The following is a 22,331-nucleotide window of genomic DNA, read 5'->3' as shown; positions in this document are numbered from 1 at the left end:
GAGGGAGAGACAAGGATATCAAAAAGCTTTCCATGGTCTTTGTATCCGATTAAACGTAAACCACCATGCAGTCACTACCGGTCAACGTGTCTCTTGAAAATCCTTCCCAATCGTTTTTCTCTCTTTTATCAACTGTTTCTATTTCTCTCTCTCTCTCCCTCACTCTCTCTCACTCTCTCTCACTCTCTCTCTCTCCCTTTCTATTTTGCTTATTGCAGCTGTGACCCTCGCACCTACACAAAATCTTCAATGGCCGGCTTTCGGTGTTCGTTTCACCCCTGATTTACATTCGGCTTAATGCCCACCTTCCGTCTTTTTTTCCTCTTCAGAGGAGGACATGAATCTCGCGTAAGGAAGACATCTGCTCGCTCGCTCTTTCGAAATTTATTCTTTATTTTTCTCTATTTCTCTTTTTTCTTTCTCTCTTTCTCTCTCTCTCTCTCTCTTTCTTTCTCTCTCGCGTGACATTCGTACGTATTTTATGTATTATTTTTATATAACCGTTTTTTAATATGATTTAGTAGGAACCTTACGTCGGTCTGTTTATAGAACGCCACTACCGTTCGAAGAGATATCAGTCGTATATCGTTAGAAATTATATTACACATTTTCTATAATCTCTTCTCTACGTTTCGGGATCAACCAATTTGTATTTGTTTCATTTTATTATTCACGATAATCTCTTATCTGTAAATGTCCAACCAAATGGAATGCCTTTTTCTCTTGGTACTGCAACGCGACTAACAATTCTTCGTTGCAATATCAGCTTATTTCGCTTTTCCAACATTTCCCACTTTCCCTTCTCCTCCCTTTTCCCTTTCTCTTATTTTCGCCTGGTAAAGTTCAAACATCGCTCATATTTTAGAGTCTCCAGCCTTTCTCAAACTGTATGCGTATGTTCGTGTGTGTAGTTGTCCGTGGCACGCATCGGTCCGAACAACAAATTTCGTAACCTCCCTTCGATTATTCCACGACCAATTTGGCCGACGAATTTTAGGTTCGAACACGTCCACATGATTTTTGCGTTGTGCCAATTAACCGAGGAACATCAATTCGTGTAGGTGAAAATAGTGAGAGAGAGAGAAAATTTAGAATTTTCAGAAGGTGCGTACAGAAGCTTGACATGAAAAGTACAACAAAATCTTCGATCGTTTGATAAAAAAAGAAACAGACATTGGTCGATATTTCGGCTCGTTTATTGTAATCGTATTAGGGAATTCAAAGGAATGCCTTTTAACTCGTAGGTCACAAATCAGAATTAGGTCATCGACAACGCCTAAAAGAATACTGTATAATATATCTTTTTACCTTAATAATATTTACTACGAGAAAATATATTTATATATCTTTTGTCGTTTATTGAATAATTTCTAAAAATTAAATTATTATTAGAATAAAATTATCGATATTATAAATACGTTTTCATAAAATCAATTTATACTAATTCAAATTGAATAATTAAAAATTTTTTAAATTAAAGAAAATATCGTCAAAAATATTAGAGGATTTTAGGAATCAACTTTGAAGAGCTCATTAAAATAGTATTTACGCAAACATATTTAAGTCCATAATTGAAGATCGACATTCCTTTGGAGTATACCACACTTCGATCTCGTTACTTCAAGATAGACGCGAAACACATGGTAACATTTTACCAGGATTCTCGCGGAAAATAATGCGGAGCTTCGCCGCGTAATTACCGCTACCGCTCGCCCGCTCGCTTGCTGCCGAGCGCGAGTTTCTTAACTGAGTTTTGAAACAAGCCGAGATATCTCTCGTACGTGTCGGCCGCGTGAATGCCTTCGAGTTTCGAACAAGAACTTTCAGAGACGTCTATGTTGCCGGAATAAAACCGTTAAAATATTTCTCTGCTTCACTTATTTTTTCACATCAACGACGTTCAACAACGTAAACTCGGAGACCCGAATGGGTTACATCACATATCATTTTATAAACAAGTCTTGTTGAAGTTTAAAATATAAAAAAAAAAGAAAAAAGAAAAAAGAAAGAAAGAATGAAAGAAAGAAAGTATTAAAAATATTTGAAATGGTTAAATATTTGCGGCTAATTGACATCTAATATCGGATATTATTCCAGCCTTTTTCTTTGCTTATCTATCTATCTCCACAACAAAATCGAATGTATTTTCGAAACGATCAACGAAGACGTGCTTCCTTGACGAGAAAGCAATATTCATAATCGTCATAACTATGCCCTCGGTTTTTTACCCACGTCTTTATCTCATGTGGATTAACTTCATTAGCACGACACACCGATAAGAGTGCTTGCATTAGGATTATCGATCGGAGATAAGGACTCTTTATTATCAGGTTGGTGAAACCGTTAGCGCAGTAACTAAATAGAGTAGAAAAAAAGACGGAAGGAAGCAGAAAAAGAAGAAGAGATAGATCTCTTCTGATAATTCGAAGAATTAGAGAGAAAAAGAGAGAAACACAGAGAGAGGGAGAGAGAGAGAGAGAGATGGTTCTGATGGTGATGGTGATGGTTGCAATAGTGGTAATGGTAACGTCGTCGTGGAAAGGGGTCGATACGTATCGCGATTTGCCGCGTGGTCGAGTTATCGGCTAGGTTTATCGACGAAGGGGGACCACAAAGAGGAACGGAGATAGAGAGAGAAAGAGAGAGAGAGAGAGAGAGAGAGAGAGTGAGTGAGAAAGAGAGAGAGAGTGAGAGAGAATAAGCGAGGGTTAGGAGTCTCTAGAGAAACCGCGTGAAATTCGCGTGTGTAGGCAGTTCACCGACTACGCCCACGAAGATACACGCGCTCGGATAGCCACTTACTTTCTGCTCTGTGATCGGGGGATAGGAATCAAGGCGTGTTCTATCGTTTTCATCTCGTGCGCCCTTCTTAACGAGCTACCTCGTGACTCGGATTCGAACGAGTTATCGGAGGCAACAACCGAGGAGTACACACCGTTGTGGTTTCTGGAGGACGGACGAAGAGGGTGCAACGAGTCAAATGAAAGGGTAGGATAGTGTTGAAAGAAGAAGAAGAAGAAGAAGAAGGGACTTTGATGAAAGGGATGAAAGAGTAGTCCTAGCTCGTCGTCGTATGAATTTATGACAAGAGCCTCTAGGATAATTGAGTCCTGTTCATACAAAGAGAAACAAGAAGATAGAGAGAAAGAAAACATTTTTAAACAAATAATTTTGAAACAATGGATCGATAGATATATCGATATATGTATATATAAATGATAAATATTTCAATATATATATTATATACATATACATATATATATACAAGTTGACAGAAGCACATGTGTTAGAAACTGGCATAATAATAATCGTTGATAGCAGTAATAATAGCGAGAGAGAAAGAGAGAGAAGGAGAGAGAATGAGAGAGAGAGAGAGAGAGAGAGAGAGAGAGAGAGAGAGAGAGAGAGGGACGCAGTGGCGAAGAAGGACTACGACGGCGAACCAACCAGGGGAATATAGGGTCTATTTTTGTCGGGTGGCGGCGGCGGTGGCGGCGGCGGTGGCGGCAGTGGTGATGGTGGTGGTAGTGGTGGCAGGACAAAAAGCCTGCGGCTTCTATCCCACCTCCCTGACTACTTCTCTCTTTCCCCACTCTACCACGCCTCTCTCTCTTTCTCTGTCTCTCTCTCTCTCTCTCTCTCTCTCTCTTTCTCTCTCTTTCCCCGTTTCCTTTTTCTCTTTTCTTTCGCCCGCCGGTCTCTCCCGTTCTCTTTCTCTCGTCTCTTTTACTCTTTTCACTTCATACTCTTCTTTTTACACCAGCATGTCGGCCCTCTCCCTCTCCTTCTCCCTCTCCCTCTCTGTCTCTCTCTCTCTCTCTTTCATCCAGTTCCCTCTTTTCCATATCAGCGTTCGGCTTCCGTCTCTCTCCAACGAAAAGCCGTGCACCTCACCGCCGGTCTTTTGCTGCTCGCCTCTCGCTTTAGCAACGTGCAAAGCGATATTGCAAGAGAGAGAAAGAGAGAGAGAAAGAGAGAAAGAGAGACAGAGAGAGAGAGAGATGAGGAAGAGAGAGGAAGATGAACACGAACGAATGAACGAACGGTCGGCGACTTAGAAAGAAAGAATGAGAAAGAAAATCAGAGACGAGTCGGTATGTTTGTGCAGGCTGTGAGCGAGTGAGAGAAAGAGAGTAGTCGGATAGTGGTGGCGTGAACGTCGAGGGACAACGGGACGTTGGAAGATGGGACCTGAGAAAGAAAGAAAGACAGACAGATAGACAGAGAAAGAGAGACAAAGAGAGAGAAACGGAAAAAGAGAGAAAGATAGGGTATGAAACGTAGCGTGGGTCGGGCAGCTCGAAGAGAAGAGGTAGAGTTTGAAGAGGATGAGGATAAAAGGAGCGAGAGAGCGAAGACTCCCTCGGCGGACCGCTACTAATTGCCGCCGGTCGCTCCTGGCTACGGGCCGCTGAGCATCGCACCACGCACAACGCCCGACACGGTTACGTTCCGTGGTTTAGAGACGTGACTCTGGCTAAGCAATACGCCTGCCTTCCTGCTTGCCTGCCTGCCTGCTGCCTGCCTGCTGCCTGCCTGCCTGCCTGCCTGCCTGCCTGCCTGCCTGCCTGCCTGCCTGCCTTCCTGTCTGCCTGCCTACCCTGCTTGCCAGCTTGCTTGCTTGCCTGTTTAGCTCGCTCGGCTGGTCTCTGCCTGCATGCTGGACTTTCGCGTGCTCTTGTGTGCGAGTTTGCCTGTGGAAAGAGGCCCGCATCGAGACGTTCTTATAGACTACGTCTATACGTTATTTTTATTTTATCCTTTTCTTTTTCTTTATCTTTATCTTTGTCTTTCTTTTTTTCATTTAGAATATCATCCTACTTGTACTTTTATCTCGTCTCACAAGTCATCACACTTTCCTTAACCATTTGCTCGATTTCTTCATTTCCTTTTAACATAACTTTAAGATCTCTAATTATCTATAATAACTACGGGCCCGAATGCAATCCACACACATACACAAATACACTACCTACAAATATCTGTGTGTGTAGGTAGTTAGGTTCTTTAGATCGAGATATTTCGTTCTCGTTGACGTCACAAGGGAAAGTTTCTTGCCCTGTATGAACGGCCTCGTTCGTTTTTTCCTTCGAATTCGTGAATAAAAAGAAATTCTTGCAAGGTGCTCTAGCGAGCGTGGCCCCAACCTGAGCTCTCTTCAGCCAAGACTTCACGCGCTCTCTTTTAGTGCGTGACTCAGCGGGACCGAAACGACACACACCGTACGAAACCACCCTCTTCGTTACGTCCCCTTTTCGAGAACAGCCGTTCTTCTCCCGTTCCAGGCCAAATGCAACCAACCGTCGAACCCCGACTTGCTTTTTCTATATATATATGAATGTATGTATGTATGTATATATATATATGTATATATATATATATATATATATATATATATATATATCTTATTCTCGGCACTATTATTATCAAGGCTCCTATACTTCCTCGTAACAATCGACAACGATAGAAAACAACGCGTGTGCGTTCAGCCTTATATACACCTATTATCGTTGCAAGGCTATAGCGATAACAATCGAAGTTTCGAAGAGCCATGGGATATTACACAGGGTGGGGCATTTAAACAGGTGAGAAACACCTTTGGATCTTTGTCAGTATTTGGCAATAGATCATATTAATCTTTGGATTAATTTTATTTCAAATATATCAGTTTATATGTCAAAAACTTTAGAATCAAGCATCCCGCCTGAAAGAAATTCAACTTTCCATACTCACACAAATTTTTTCAAACTTCATCGATCGATCGTACAAATTGCTTTATTTGTTTCACTACTATCCCTTTAATCCAGGATGGAATTAGGAAATTATTGGAGTCCTGATTTTGCATCGATTTTTGGAATCCCAAACGAGCATTCGTATTGTCCAACGATGTTCTATCCTCTTTCCTCCTTTCTCTTCCTCTTGCGTCCGTGAGAGGTCCACTATTTTATTCAACGAGGGTCAGGTACATGACCTTGGGGTAGGAGTTAATCGAGTTATACCCTCAAGCGCAGGGTGACAAATTATCGGCACGGTCAACTCCTTCCCTTTGTCTTTCGACTCCCGTGTTACTGTCACCTTTTCTTCCCCACTCCTCTTCTCTCTTCTTTCTACCAATCTCCTCTCTCCAACGTGACATTCTTTCTCCACATCCTATCGATCTCCATCTACATCCTAGTTCCATTGGCTCGCTCGAAATAGTACGAGAGAATTAAAGAAGATCGAACAGATCGGATTCAAGTGTAACAACGTCGAATGATAATTAAATAACATTTAGTATCATAGGTAATGCCAAAGACTAATGTTGGAAATCTCGTCAATATTCTGAATAAAGGAAAAGAAAACAAAAGAAAAAAAAAGAAAAAGAAAGGAAAAGAAAAAAGAGAAAAATAAAAGCTGAACGTGTCTTGTCCCGTGAAAGCTTCAAACCACGAGCTCCTTTTCGCTGCTCTTCCCATTCATCGGCCATTCATCCTTCTTTTGCGGAAGTGTCCACCAACGATGGTGGTCTCTCGTCGCACAAACATCTACCTCTACCTTCTCTGACAAAGGTCCAAGGATAAAGAAAAAAAAAGGTATATACGTGTTAGAAAAAGAAAGGTGAACCTCTTTGAGCACGTCGCTTCAACGACAGATGATATCCGAGGATAGGTTAAAAAATCGGACGTACAAGCGAAAGTAAGTTCCCTTGACGAAGCAAGAACTATCATATAGGACCTTCGAAGTTATCTGTATACATACGTAAATGTGTGTGTTTATTCGCACATATGTCCTGATCGAATACCGACACGAGCTACAAAAGCATCAAAGAAAATGGGACGGTACGAAGTGCGGCGATAACGAGAGAGATAAGGAAAGGATTTACAAGCGGTGATTCACAAACGAATCGTTTTCCGGTTTACGCCAGTGAGTCGAGTTATTCGAATCCGCCGGACATAAGCGAGAGTAACCGTCAGAAATAACTTATCTTTGACGTTGGAAACCATTGAGGTTGGAAAAATATGCTAAAATTCCCTGGAGTATCCTTAGAAATTCGTCAAGATTACGGAGATCGCCGATTCGATTTGCAATCCTTCTCGATGCTTAAACGAAAGTGAGAGAGAAAAGAAGGATCCTTCGAAGTATCCAGTTTCGATCGTCTTCTCGACTCTCTCGATATACGCGGCCCGAATACGCGATCACGCACACGCCCCCGTAGGCTCGATTCAGTTTGCGCGCGCACGTGTACGAGTGTGTATATGTGAGATGGTAGAGAGTGAGAGCGAGAGAGAGAGAGAGAGAGAGAGAGAGAGAGAGAACGGCAAGCAGGCAGCAGGCAAACCCGTAGCCTGTACTTGTACGGGACCTTTAGCGGCTCGTGTGAGTCGGGACGATCAATGACAAGCGCTTCGTCTCTCTCTCTCTCTTTCTTTCTCTCTCTTTCGCATACGATTCGGCCTCCTCTACTTCGTCGCGGCGAGCACGGAGGCACGATGGAAGCGATCTCCCTTCGGGCCACGGGCCTGCAAGAGCTCCCTCTCAATCAAGATAGACGCGCGAGAGGCTTAGCACCGGGAAAGGGAGCGAATGCGAGAGAGCGCCGCTTGAATTTCTTCCGACGGTAAGCGCAAAGGAAGGAGAAAGAGAGAGAGAGAGAGAGAGACTGCGGCCTGTGGAAGCAACGGAGAGGAAGGAGATAGAGAGAAGGAACAGCTGTGTGCAAAAGAAAGAGAGAGAGAGAGAGAGGAGACTTACTGCTCGGAGTCCGTGCGCGATGGAGCGACTGAGACGAAACGGGAGAGAGAGAGAGAGAAAGAAAGAGAGAGAGAGATAAAGAGAAGGATCGGCCGCTATAGTGAGACCGCGGAGATGCGCGAAGTAGAGGGAAAGGGAGAGAGAAAGACAGACAGACAGAGAGAGAGAGAGAGAATGATAGGAGGTTATACTGTGAGAAAGAAGGATAGAAGAGGAGACGGCCTCCAGAGAAGAGAGGAGAAATCTATAGTGGTGTGAGACGTGGAAGAGAGACGGCGAACATACCGCCACAGCCTGTCTGTGCCTCTGCTTCGGAAAGTGACTAATGACTAGTCGGCCAGACCTACTCTTCTACCACCCAGCGAGAGAGACCGAAGTGCCCCTACCGAGTTCGTCCTTTTCTCGCTCTCTCTCTCTCTCTCTCTTTTTCTCTTTCTCTCTCTATCTCTCTCTCCCTCTCTCTTTTTCTCTTTCTCTCTCTCTCTTTTCTATACCTTTCTCTCTATCTCGTAGCCCGGCGGCAGATATAGCAACGCGAGTAAACGAGCGAGCCAACGCGTGAAAGAGAGAGAGAGAGAGAAAGAGAGAGAGAGGTGAGCGCCGCTGTTATCTCGCGGCCCTCGACGACGGTCAACCGTGAAAAATGACTATAGCCAGGAAAGAAATATTTTACGGGCGCCGTATGGACGCGTTACACGAGCCGCGTTACGTACGCATCCTCCCAACACACATTACTAAGAGTATCTTCCCCTTCTTCCATCTCCATCTAAACTCCTCATTCTCTTCTCATTCTCCTCGCAAAAGATGCGTCGCGACGCGAGACTGCAGTCGAGCACACTACACGACTATCGATCGGCACGATCGACGACGCGGAACTTGGTACCGTTTCTCACCAAGAGAAGAAGAGACAGACAGACAGACAGAGAGAGAGAGAAAAAGATAGAGAGAGAGAAAGAGAGGAAAAGAAAACTCCCTTCATGGCCCGTTCTTTTCGTGAGAAAGAGTAAACGTTTCCGGCGTTACTTCCGCGCTTGGAATCCCACGCCTTTGGTGTGCTACCGACGTAAAACTCAAACTACCGGCATGAACACAACTGCGAATCCACGATTCTTCCATTTCCGAAAGCCCTTCGAGAAACCTCCGAGTATCTTCTATAGACACATGAAATTTTAAAAAATCGAATATTTCATGAATAAAAGAAAAAAAAAAGAAAAAAGAAAAAGATGTTAAGGAGGACCAGAAGATGATAGTCTATACCGAGATACATCGATAAACAGCCTGTTTGTTTTTACATATCTCAGAAGCATAGAGACGTTCCGAGAGCATAATTTCTGTTTAATTAGATGCAATTAAGCGAGCACCTTATCTTAGTACGCCGCACTCTTTTCCTACGAACCCGGTGCCCCGAGATCTCTCGCACTTTTTCTTCAACGTGCCGAGAGATAAATTCCTCGCTCGTAAACTCGCGCGTCTTCCTTGGTAGAGTAAAAAAGACAAAGATAGGAAGAAAGAAAAAGAAAGAAAACATCGCTTCTTGATCCTGGATAGTCGCGGTCGCGATTACGTCGTAATCATCGCCGTTGCTAATGGCTCGAGACGATCTTTTCTTCGTATCTGTGGTTTGATGTGATTCTAACTTTAGGATATACATATAACAATGTCTTTTAATGCTCTAATTTCTACTGTGTTTCAGCTTTCGTTTATCGTTCGACTTCGAACCCGTATCTTGTACAAGAAAGAATCAGCCGAAATTAAGAAAAGCTAAAGTAATCTCTTTAAGTACTCACCTTGTTATGTGGCAACTGCGTGGGCACGTAGAGAGGAGGATCCAAACCGGGATTGGTCACCGCGTGACGTCCCACAATCCTATCCGCTGGTTTTGCATCGTATCCTTCCGGTTGACCAATATGAAAGCCTTTGCTCTTTACCCAAAATCTGAACTTGCTGTTCTCCGCACTGTTCACTTCCTCCCCACGCAGAGTTCGTAAGATACGCGCATACTTTTTGATCGTGATCGTTTTCGTCTTTGCTAAGTCACCGTAAGTCTTTATCACCCAGGGCTGATAGGCATTGAACATGCCATCGTTCTGAAACTTCTTCGGTAGAGCCACGCTATCCGTTGTCTGGTTTTGTCCCTTTTGCTGTGCCGAACCGTAACCGTTCGCATTCACGTTCGCCGACGAGATACCTGGAAATGCCATCGTCTTTACACCGGAGGAATTCGAATCGAGATTCGTGCCGGTGGTTTTATTGGTGCCGTAACCAGAGGCCAGAGAGTTCGTGGCGTTCGAGGAGCCCAAGGAACCGCTGGTCATGTTGGATATATCGAGATAAGACACCGACGAACTCTTACCGAGATTCGTCGCGTTCCCAACGAAGGTCGCCATTGACGTCGACATGTATGGTGGTATCGGTGTCGTCATGCCAAGGTTGGAAGCACAGAGTCCGCTACTTTGCCCGTTCGTCATGCCTAATCCCGCGACCGAGGCGTAAGTCGGCACGTCTGACATGTTCGACGTGGTTGACCAGCTGCTCGCTGGAACGTTCGAAGCATGATCACCATTGATGTTGGAATTATTACTATTGGATGATATCTTCGTTTGATGGTTCGATCTGGAAAGCGAGCTCCCACGACTTTTGCTCGCTGAATTGGTCTCCGTCAGGGAAACGACTCCCGAAGTATTCGAGGTTGACGAGGTCGATGAAGCGTTATTCTTGCCAGAATTGGTCGTCGTACCACGTGACTTCTTTGTCGGTGGCTCTTCTCGAGAACCATTCACCGAATTTAAGTTCCCTTGAGACGGACTATTGTTATTCTCTGATCTGGAACGTTTGCTAGATGCAGAAACGTTCGAGGAGGAATGACCGGAAGGCGTCGGTGAATTGTTCACCGGTATCCTACGGCGAAGTCCCATCGTCGCGGTCGCCATCGTGCGATTAATGCATCTAGAACGCACGTGCGCACGATTTCGTTTGCGTGCCTTCTCGTACGACGACGTTCTCGACGAGAAAACCGACGACGTTACTTCTGCATTCGTTCGGTCGTTACGAAGTTCCACGGCACTTTTCGATTTTACTTTTCCTTCTGGGATCTCAACGACTTCCGATCACGATATCCACCAGTGATTACTCCGTTCGTCGGGACGATTCAGGAAATCGGTTGCAGTCAATACGAGCGTAAGAAGAGGAAGAAGAAGAAGATTCCACCGAAGGAAATCCCGTATCCTAAAAAAGAAAAGAAATAGGAGAGACGTGAGAAGAGGAAATTAGCTATGCGCGATTAAGCGGCGGAAACGTTTAAACGGGGGCGTCGCTAATGGACTGCCAGCCGAGTAGGCGGGAGCTAGTACCGTAGGAGGGGTAGATTATAACTGCCAGAATATAATATGTGGCAGAGATTCACCTGGAAAATTGACTTTCGGTCCGATCGTTATTCCTCGCGAAATAGACTCTCTGAAGCCTACTTTGCCAACAAACAGCGATCGCTAACGGAACAAAAGCTTACTTTTCAAAAGCTTACAATGTAAAATCATCGTATGATATACTCTAGTACTTTTTTTTCTTTATTCTCAATCGACTTCCAAATGGAAAGCAAGAAAGTTGATCTTGTCTATGCATTGTTCATCGTATATCACATTCGAAAGTTATCGATGTCGTCGTTGAATCGAAAGGTCGCGAGTCTCAAGAGAAAAGAATGAGAAAAATATTGTACGGAAGAAAAGATGTCGCGAGTATAATTTGCAGCAGATAATCGCGAAGAGACGAAACGTGAGAGGGAGAGTATAGTGCAGGTCTAATTCAATAAGGCCGATCGAAGCCGTCCCGACGCACGATAGTCGGCTTAATGGCCTCGCCACGATGTATCCGCACGTTCTTTCTGGTGGGCGCGAAAGTGGCACTCGCCGCGGGAGCTAGAGGCATGCGAGCGACGAGTCGAGTCGAGTCTGGCCGACTATCCAGACGAAAATGGGCCTCAAGTACCTCTACGAAATTCGTTATGCCGAGACTCACTCGATCAGAGTCTTTCTCTCCCCCCCTCTCTCTCTCTCCCTCCCTACTACTTTATTACGAATTCCTGATATTCACCGGCACGGACAATCTAATCGAATGATTTCATTTAAGATTAACAACAAAACGAAACAACACTAATTCAATTTTTTTAATTGTACTTTTGTTGTAACAAATAATAAGATATTTATTCGCGCTAGAAACGAAGTAGAAACGAGTCGATTTGAGAATAAGAGAAGAAAGGTCGGAAGTGGAGGAATTTCGGTGGTGTAGTCGACGAGAAAGAGAGAGAGAGAGAGAGCTGTCCCGGGAAAGGCAGATCGTAAGGTCTCAGGCCAGCACACGAAGCCGCGAGTCACGTAGAGGCGCGGGATCGGCGAGTATTATGGCGCGCGTCCCTACACGCATACTGCTCCACCTCCACGAGCTTCACCTCCAGCGCCTCCTCCACCTCCGCCGCCTGCACCACCTCCACCACCTCCACCAACGCCAACGACGCCGACGCCGCAACCGCCGTCGCGTTGTATATACGTATTACGCGGCAGGCACATATAGCGCGAGCGGCTGCCGCGCACCGCACCGACCCGGTGTCACGCTACGTGCTTCCTGCCCGCAGGCCGTGGCGCGACGAAAGGCCTTATGTCCGCCCGCCTCGTGGGACGCTCGTGATCGCAATGTGTAATCAAGCTCGCCACGGCTGCTGTGTATTACCGCGTAAAGCGTATACTGCGCATAGGCTTCTGCCTTACTCGTCGTATACGTATATATACACGCGCACACACACACACACATACGTGTTGTGTGTGTGTGGATGTATATATGTGATCACCGAAGCATATCTATGTACGCATTCATGCATATAAGCGTATGTATGTACGTATGTGTGTATGTGTAAAGACACACTTTTCTTTTTTTATTTCCCTTTCTTTCCCTTTTTATTAAAACATTTTAAAAGTTACGGAAAAATGTCTAGGTCTCTTATTGTTGAAAGAAATCAAAGGAAGAAAATCGAAGAATGCTTTGCTTCAGCGATTTTTCAGATTTATTCGCTCTTCCACGTATTACATACTTATATACAAGCAATGCCGCACCCGAGAGTCTTTTTGCGATCGATTTCCCGAGCCGGCAGATGATACAATTATAGAAGCCACCGTGGCTACTCTATGAATCCTATCTTTGGAACGAACAATGGATGCCCGTAGGATAAAACCGATTGAGCGGGTAGTTCTCGAGATAGCTTTTCGCGCGATCCGTTCACTCGTTCACCCGGCCCGTTAACGGCTTTCACATCTCGACGATCTCTGTTAATCGATCGTAGAAAGCAAGCATGACGTTCGTATCGCGATATCCCTTTGTCTAACAGTTTTCTACTTGGAATCCATCAATACGTCATTCTTCGATCCAATGATTTTATCAGATTACAATTATTATCAATGATCTATAAAGAAAAGGAGAGGAAGAGAAAAAGAAAATGAAAGAGAAAGTTGAAAAGCCGATAAGAACTCAGATTTTAAAACTAAATTTTTTGCCAAAAGAAGAAACAAAAATTAAGGGCCAAAAATTCGCTGAGAAAAAGATAGGGATAAGCGAAGAGACGGTGAATTTCCGCAACAAAACCGAGTCTGATCCACCGCAAATAAGTGCCTCTCTCGTGGTATCCGTTAGACGGTACTCCGGCCACGAAGAAAACGTCGAAGGCACACGAGCGGCAAGTCTCGAGCGGCGGTAAGTTGAATTCCCAAACGGGCGGGTGTGGCGACCGGCCCGCAGCGGGTACCGGAACGGATGCCGCTATCTTCACCGTCGGCTACCACGTATCCTTTGCTCCATTTTAACCGCAACTTTGCGCCATGTGAGGATTATCCATTGTGTTTATCCTTTATTCACGCGAAAAATTTTATCCCAAAAATTATTTCGTACGACTTATCGAAAATATTTTCTTTTTTTCTGTTTCTTGCTTTTTTCTTAAAGAAATAAAAAAGATTTCTACATACGTAAGAAAATTAAGAAAAGTTGATCGGAATATTTCTTCCTTTCTTCATCGAACTTAACGAGTATCAATAAAAATCAATCAGGTTATTCCACAAATATATTGCCGATTTCCGATAACACGAGATATTTATCACTAAAGAATGAATTCCCATTGACGAGTGACTCGCTAAACTTTTTATCAATGCATCACAAGCTCGAACGATCGTCGATCGATACCATCGAAAAACACGAAGAAGTCGGCGAACTCGATCGAAAGCCAACAAAAACAAAACTGTGACGAAAGAAACACGGAAAACACACGGACGTGACACAGACCTGATTGCCTCTCCTTGCCGATTTCTTCTTCTCTTCCGTAAATCCGTCGTGGCGCGTGTTCACGTTCAGAATGTGTCACTCTTTTCTCCTCTGGCTTTTCGACTTTCAAACGCACCCCTCCGGATCCGTGAAAGGAGGAAGAGAGAGGATTGTAAAAGGAGTGAGATCGAGATAGAAGAAGAGAGAGAAAGAGAGTGAGAACAAGCGAGGGACAACCACTCTTGTGCGTTGGCCGTCGTTGGTCGAGACCTCTTTCTCTTCTCTTTTATTCCTTTTTTCTTCTTCCTTTCTGTCGGAAGCTACCACTACAAGCTCTGCTTCAAGCGTACGCGGCAAAGTCGACTCTTGTGCACGGTAAGATCGCACGAGGAAGAAGTAAGAGGCGAAGGAGCGTGGAAGAGGAGCAAGAGCCAAAGAAGGAGGTAGGGTAGGAGAAGGAGGGAGGTTGTCGAAGAAAAAGAAGAAGAAGTAAAAGAAGATGAAAAGGGAGAGACAGAGGTGGAAGGAAGAACGAACAGCGGTAGACTCGATGACTCGGTGGCCGAGCGGTATCTCACCCGCGAAAAGTGTCCCGCGATCAGGTGACAGCGGGAGTATACACCGACGGTGTTCGAGTGTGATAGAAAGAGAGAAAAAGAGAGTGAGAGAGAGAAAGAGTGGCCGCAAGTGGGAGGGAAATGGGTCTCCCTCTCTCCGTCTAGTAGGAAGGACGGTGGAGGACGCTTGCTCAGCGTGCGCGCGCGCGAGAGAGAGAGGGAGATCGAGACGTCTGGCAGCGTGAGGAAAGAGGGAAGGAAGTGAAGAGGTGGAACGTACAGGAGGTTAAATGCGCCCGCGAGCGAGCGAGTGAGCGAGCGAGGAAGAGGAAGAACTGAGAAAGAAGAAGACGAAGAAAGAACATGGATAAAGGGAGGTGGAAGTGAGAGAGCGATAACCAGACTCTCATAAGTTCCGAGAGTATGTGACTGACGGCGAGGAAGAAATGCTATTGAGAAAGAGAGAGTGGGCGATAAGGATGACCAGAGTTACTACTGGGCTCACAAAGTAGAGTATACATTGGAAAGGGAAAAACGAGGAAGACGCGCGGTATGGTGTGAACAGTAAGGGAGGAGGTAAAGCTGGTGGAGTTGAAGGTGGAGATGAAGGGAGAGGTAGAGGGAGAAGTGGGAGATCGGCAGTCAGGCTGGCAGGCAGGCTGGCAAGAAGGCCGGCAGGAGGGACAGAAGGGCTCCCTGATCGCTTCTGAGTGCAAACGGTTCGACGTGCGGTGGGACACTGGCAAGCAGTCGGGCGGGCGGGCTGGCTGAAACTGCTGTGGATAGCGGGTGGCGAACGGCGCGGTGCGATACTACTCTACGGAACGGAACGGAACGGGATGGGATGGGACGGGACGAGACGAGACGAGACGGGACGACGGGCCGAGAGAGCCGGGCCGGGACCCCTATCCACCACGAATACTACACAGGCTCGCACGTGGATGCGCGCGCGCACACATGTTCAAGGGGACCGCCACCGTGTGCGCGCGAGCGTAGAGCCAAGCGGGAGAGTGAGAAGTAGAGAAAACGAAAGACAGAAAGAGAGAGAGATCCGATCCCAATGTAGAGGGGATCCAACGGCGCGCATCGGAGAACGCAGCGGCGCACAGGCGCGTGCTCACACAGATATCGTCTACTCTCGGCATCATCGTCGTCGTCGTCGTCGTCGTCGTCGTCGTCATCGTCGTCGTCATCGTCATCGTCATCGTCATCGTCATCGTCGTCGTCGTCGTCGTCGTCGTCGTCGTCGTCATCGTCGTCATCGTCGTCGTCGTCATCGTCGTCGTCATCGTCGTCGTCATCGTCGTCGTCGTCGTCGTCGTCGTCTTCGTCGTCATCGTCGTCATCGTCGTCGTCGTTATCGTCGTCTTCGTCGTCGTTATCGTCGTCGTTATCGTCGTCGTCGTCGTCGTCATCGTCGCTTGGTGGTGTCGACCTGATGGCGGCAACGGCGACGGCGGCGGTAGTGACGGCAGCCGAACAAGAGGCGGAAAAGGCGAGCATAGCAGCCAAGCTCAGCATACGAGCATCGCTCCGCTACGTTACTACGCCAACGGCTCTGCTGCCTGTCCTCGGTTCGACTCGGTCTCGCTCGGGCGCGAGCACTCCCGTCGCCTCCTCTTTCACCTCCTCCTCTTCCTCCTCCTCATTCTCTGGCTTCACCGCCGCCGCCTCCTAGTCTCTCTGTCGCTCGAGCCGATGCTCTCTTCCGCAAACGCGTGTGGACCGTCTCTCTTTTTCCATTCCCTTCCGTCTTCCTTCTTTCCTTCTTCCTTCGCTTTCTAACTTTACTTCCCCCTTCTTTGACTTTTCTCATTTTTACTCACGCGTTAACGCTTACTCGATTCGTTCCCCCTTCTATTTTTCTCTCTTTCTCTTTCCTTCTTTCTATCTCTTTTGCATCCTCTCTCGTGTTCTTCTAAACCTCGCACCTCTCTTCCGTGCAAACCCATCACTATGGGCCTGCCTTCGTTTCTTTCTCTCTATCTTTCCCTCCTCCCTCACTCTTTTCCTTCTTTTGCACATGTGCGCGCTTACATCGAAGAGCTGTAGCATATCGTAACTCTCTCGCCTGTTTGTGCTTGTTTTCCTGCCTACCAAAGCTTTCAGTACTCGACGAAGAATGACAGATTGGAAAAGAGGGAAAGAAAAGAGAAAAATGAAGGAAAGGTGCAGAAAAAGGGCAGATAAGAGATTAGACAACTAGGATATAACGAATGTCTATTACCGAACGTCGATGCATTTAACGCGATAAGAACTTCGTTCAGGAATTTTTCTCACTCAATATTTTTTTCCCTTGACAGATTCAACAAATCGTAGCAATCGGGAAAGATCGGTTTTTCCCTCTGATCGAGGAATTTATGTGACCAACTCTTCGATGTGTCAATTACTAACATTTATTCTATCAAAAACACGATACAAAAAAAAATTGAAAACCGACTTCCAAACTGCTTCTCGTTATCCTTCTTCGAATATAGCCATATCGTCCTGCCTTAAATACAACAAATATGACGTCCATACATTCGCAATGCCTTCGTACACGATCGACTCTCCTTGTACTTTTGGGAATTCTTCGTGAAACGACTCGGAGCCGAGATGCTTAGCTATTCCGACCAAGTATGCGCCCACACGAAGTCGACGAATAGTCGGTGAGTCCTCCAAGTTCCCTTAATCTCAGCCACCTCCACGCCCGAAGCCAACAGAGATGGAGACGACCGACTTCGTGGAAGTTATTTCCCCGCTTTAGAAAGGCCTTTCGCATCGAAAGAGAACGCTTCGCTATCGAACTTTGCTAAATAGAGCGTCTCAAACGTAGATTTTCTCTGTAGATATTTATTTTTACAAATCGTCGCAATAACAACAATCAGGCTGGAAATGTTCTTCCAAAAAGCATGCCTTCCGATCGCAATAGAAAGTATTTTAAAGTGACTTTTGAATCCCGGCAAAGTCAGTTACGTGAGACAAACGGCTCTCGCATAATATTAAAAAAGGTTGGAGAAAAAAGGAAAAGGGAAAGAGAGAAAAAGATACAAATGTACACTGTAGGAGAGCTGCGCCCCCCTTTATAATAGGCATGAGGCGAAAAGGGGGGCCAGCTGTGGTCTATCCTTGTTCGGGCTGCTCTAAAGGGGGTAGAGGATTATTAAAACGGAGAAGTGGGAGACTTCAACTGCCACGGGCCTCTACTGCGGAACATAGCCTTTGCTAGGAAACCGAAGCTCGGCTCTTCCCCGCTTTTCATCCTCTCCCCTCTCCTGCGCTTTCTCTTTCTCTCTCTCACTCCTCCTTTATCGTCCTGATTCGGTATTCAAGCTCGAGCTGCGGTGCATGCTCGGTGCATAAAATACCCCCTACAATGATCCCAATCAACCATGGCAGTCATGCGAGGATCTCACCAATCAGGACTGCTTTGATGCCAAGCGACAAAAACTCCGCGCTAATCCGATATGGATTTCTGTTTCTATCGATTCGCTCGATAGACTCTGTCGATCCGTATTTGCCGAAAGATTCAGAGTTTTTTTACGAACGATATCTCGTGCAGACGATTAACGTTTGAACTGACCGATCCACTTGCGAATATCGAATTTGTTAAAGTTCGTATCACAGAGAATTTCAACTCGAAATTATTCCGATGCCGCTTGCTGCGAACTCGAATCTCTGCTACGTTTTAATCAAATCTACAGAACGTAAGAAATTCCCGTCAAGTAACTAACGCGAAACCATTAAACTTGTAAACTTTATGACATTTCCAAAAAAAAAGAAGAGAAGGGTCTTTGAAGTTTCGACACCTTATGACTTCTTCGACACCTTGCATGTCGTCCACACAAAAAGATACAATAAATCAGGTAGCACGTGTCTCTGGAACGAACTACCTGCTAAGAGTCTCTTTCTAGTACTTTGTTTAGGGCCCGACCATTGTGGGCCCGTAAACTCTTAGTAAAGCTATTACAGCAACCCGTTTCTGACCCGGTCTACATCTTTACCTTGGATTATTTTTTCAATGATGACGTATCAAAATTCTACTGTACAATTATTCCACAGAAACGCATCTATCGTCTCGATCCAAATTCATTTGGCCAAATTTTACTTCGCTTGTTCACATTGAAGAAATAACTTACAAAGCAGTTACCTGTTTTTGGAAATTGCTCCTTCTTGTCGTATCGGTAAACACAATCAAGCGAGGAACTCCACAATTAGCCTTATCTTCTACTGTAGCCTTGCATGCTGGAAACTTTCGCAATACTTTCTTTCCTGGATTATCGTGCTGTCGCGTATACTGATGCAGCATTCCCACCCGTCCTGCAAAACCTCTACTTTAGATTTTATACGAGCTTAAAAAATTCCCTAGGTAGGTCCAAAAGTCTACCGCATGAACATACAAGTTTAATCACGGATATTGTCTCTTGAAATTATAAACCTGTAAAAATGAATGTAACTACTTGTTTTGAATTAATCCGTTTACGTCGATTCCTTAGATCGAAAAAAATCCTTCCGACCGATTTTCGCCTATACGCGTAGAGAAATCTAAAAGCTGAAAAACTGAAACACTTTACAAAATTTTATTATCAATATCTTATAAATTTGAAGATTCTCGGTGTATATTTTCCTAAATATACACTTAAAAATTTTCATTTTATCCGTAAATTATTTTCGATGTCTGTGGAAATCCATGGTCAGAGGAAGAATATAATCCCTGAAAAGGATAGATGATCAACTATATAACATTAAAATCCCTATGCTCTTTTATAGAACTAACAATTAACATAGTTAAATAGCAAACAAATATAAAGGAGACATGAAAAGTCGTGAAGCAAAGCAAAGATTTATTCCCCTAGCTTTGTTGGTGTCGTTAACCGCTTTTTATGCTAACGGTATTAAAACGGATTACTCCATTGTTACGAATTAACTTAAAGTAATATAGTTGTATAAAGCAATGTTTAAAGGTGATGTACGGCGTTGGTCCATAGCTTTGTCGTTGAATCAATATAATACCTTTCCTATGAAAAGCTAAATAATTATATCGATAAGAATAAGTAAAAATATGAAAAAAAGAGGAAAATCTATTTGATAAAAAGGATACGATGTAAAATTATGAATTGTCTTAAATTTTCCCTGAAGAAAATATTTGAGCCAATGACATCTGACTCGACCCACTGTTTCAGTTAATTAAACGACCACCGTCCGAGCACAAAACATTTAAAATCATGACGATTAGAACCGTATCATTTTCACAACTATACTATTTTAAAAAAGAGTACAGAAAATTTTTATTTTAATCACAAATATCACTGAACGCAACACTCGAACGATACGACACTTAATTATGAACGTTCTCACTTATATGCAAAGTTTCTATATTTGTCGAATCATTTCGAGATATTTCTGATCGAATCTCTTCGAAGTGTCCATTGACGTCGTGTCTTTCGAACTGATCGCAAAAATGTATATTCTGTTTCGAGCATCATAACTCGAATTCATTTTCTTTTTCTCCTTCCTCCTTGGCCTGGCCGAAACTAACCTCTCGGCATTTCGATTTGCGTTCTCTGGACCAGTTTTTTTTATCTCGTTTTATTCTCACGAGACGGAAGAGAAAAGGAACGGATGCTGAGAACTGGACAACGGTCAAGCCTTGTCCCGTTCATCGTATCGCGGATACATGGAGTGGACATAGTCAAAGGTTGGGTGAGGTTTGCTGAGTATGCAGCAAAGGGGAATGATGAGAGTAAGGGAGAGGGTAAGATATAAACTGGAGAGAAAAGCGACAATGAAAGAATTTCTTGAGATCGAAAAGGGTTAAGGAGCATGATTCTGGTTTGATTTCTACTCCTGCCGGTGATGCTGGTTCCTTGCGTGAGAAAAGATCACTCGATTCGACCTTTCTATCTCTTTGAACCCTTCCGCGATTTTCTAATGCTTTTCTACGATGAGAACTTTCTATGATTCTACTTATTCGTTTTCGAACGTGTCTCAGTGAACTTTTTATTAGATCGTCTTCATACTTTGGTGATGTTCATGTTAAAAAATCAATGATTTTTGTCGAATAAAATATTGATGAAAATAAACGCAAGGTTATTTACAATAATATGTTTGAGAAATCGATTATACGAAAAGTAATGACATCGATGCGTCATTTCATTTTAAATTAATAATCAAAAAAGTTCATTAGAGATTAACATAGCCAGCAAAACTATTCTAACAGTATAATACGCAACACGCGCAAGTAATGCAAACGGTATTTACCTTTGACGCAATGCATGACCACCTGAAATCTCTTGGGTGAGGCTAATACGATTGGACACGCTATATGCACATGCCTGGACAATGCTATTCGGGATAGCCCGCGAAATTCCCATTTTCGACCGGACTAGTTGATCGAATCGACTCCGTCCCGCGATCGTTCGATGCTCGAGATTTGTTTCTCGCATTTGACGGGTTCTCGAATCGAGGGAGATGAGAGTAGCTTTAGCACGAAGAGCAACAGATTGCCACGCATCTGTATCCTTTGTGTCATCAGAAATAGAAATCCTTTCTTGTCACGACCTTGTCAATAAGGAATTCCTCCGACGAACCGAATTATTATCTAATATATTATCATTATTTTGTACAAAAATACTAATTGTTATGAAAACGTAAATGTTTCATCGAAGATTAGATTTTAACATTTATAAAAACTCTTCTTTGACTTTCTTCGAAAAACGATAGTTGTTGAAAGGATTTTTCCTAAATGCTCTAGCGACGACGATCAATCACTGTCTCTCCTTCTCTCTCTCTCTCTCTCTCTCTCTCTCTCTCTCTCTCTCTCTCTCTCTCTCTCTCTCTCTTCCTTTTTCTATTTGCTGACTTGTTCTTGCTCTTTGATTTTACGATCCAGCGATATTTGAGATATACAAGAAGGCCTTTCATCTGAACGGGCTGTTGAGTTTCTCGTGTGTGTCGATGGAAGGATATATTGAAATTTGGCATGACCTACTTTCTCAAAGAAAAATCATTTAAATCTTGCGAAAATTGCCTTTCTATGATCTATACGTTTTTATATCTTTTCTTTTTTTTCCTTTATTACGTATTCAACAATACGTAGATGGATAAAATTTTACAACAAAATTTACAAAAAGTTTCAAAGCACTAATCCTCGGTAAATCTCGTGGTTGGAATTTCATAGGAATCTCAAGGATCAAGAAAAGGACGTCTTCATTCACGACATACGGACGATGGTAGAGATGGTGTTGTTGATGTTGGTAGTGGTGTGGAGCCTTCGGATAATCGCGGCAAACGGTTCGGCCACGAATGGGCCGCCTTTATCGCGGCGCATATTTGCCAGTCTCTGCAAATCCCCCCTTCGGTAGTATTTCATGTTAGAAAGAGAAAGCTGTATGTAGCGAAACGTGTTGAGGAATAAGAGAGAGAGAAAAAGAGAAAGAGTGAGTGAAAGAGTGAGAGAGAGAGAAAGAGAAAGAGAGAGAGATGAATAGATGGACGGAGAAGTTGAGCTGGCTCGGGGCGTCGTACGAGCCACCACTAGCAACCCTCCTCTGTGCCACCGGTTAGACCCTACGGCTTTGAGGGATGATGGAACGACGGGGGGTGGCAAATAGAGTGGGACAGCGCGAACAAGGGTGCCATGACAAAAGAGCGAAGGACCCATGAGCGAGCGAAGGTGGTGCGGGCGGAGGAAAGTGCCAGAAAGAGGGAGAGAGACAGAAAACACGATATAGAAAAAGAGAAAGAAAAAATAAAGGAGAAAAAGAAAAG

The 22,331-nt window shown here is 44.4% G+C and overlaps 1 protein-coding gene across 4 annotated transcripts in view; it reads right to left on the bottom strand.

Annotated features, from left to right (window-relative positions):
* Window positions 1–15,786, bottom strand: part of LOC124422459 (myb-like protein P) — a 33,499-nt gene extending 17,713 nt beyond the window's left edge. Inside the window, exons 1-3 of one of the 4 annotated variants that reach the window (XM_046958941.1) lie at window positions 14,047–15,786; window positions 10,085–10,956; window positions 9,519–9,919 (exon numbers count right to left, since the gene is read on the bottom strand). In XM_046958941.1, coding sequence (XP_046814897.1) covers window positions 9,519–9,919; window positions 10,085–10,661 — 978 coding nt within the window. In that variant the 5' untranslated portion in view covers window positions 10,662–10,956; window positions 14,047–15,786. Of the gene's footprint in view, window positions 1–9,518; window positions 10,957–11,134; window positions 12,405–14,046 lie in introns of those variants that run through there. The other 3 variants (XM_046958915.1, XM_046958924.1, XM_046958933.1) reach the window with 3 other exon arrangements.
* Between the last annotated feature and the right edge of the window lie 6,545 nt (window positions 15,787–22,331).

Source organism: Vespa crabro, chromosome 1 (genome assembly GCF_910589235.1).
Source record: "Vespa crabro chromosome 1, iyVesCrab1.2, whole genome shotgun sequence".
Taxonomy (NCBI): domain Eukaryota; kingdom Metazoa; phylum Arthropoda; class Insecta; order Hymenoptera; family Vespidae; genus Vespa; species Vespa crabro.
The sequence above is the reverse complement of the archived record's forward strand: the minus strand, read 5'-3'. Positions and strand labels throughout refer to the sequence as shown.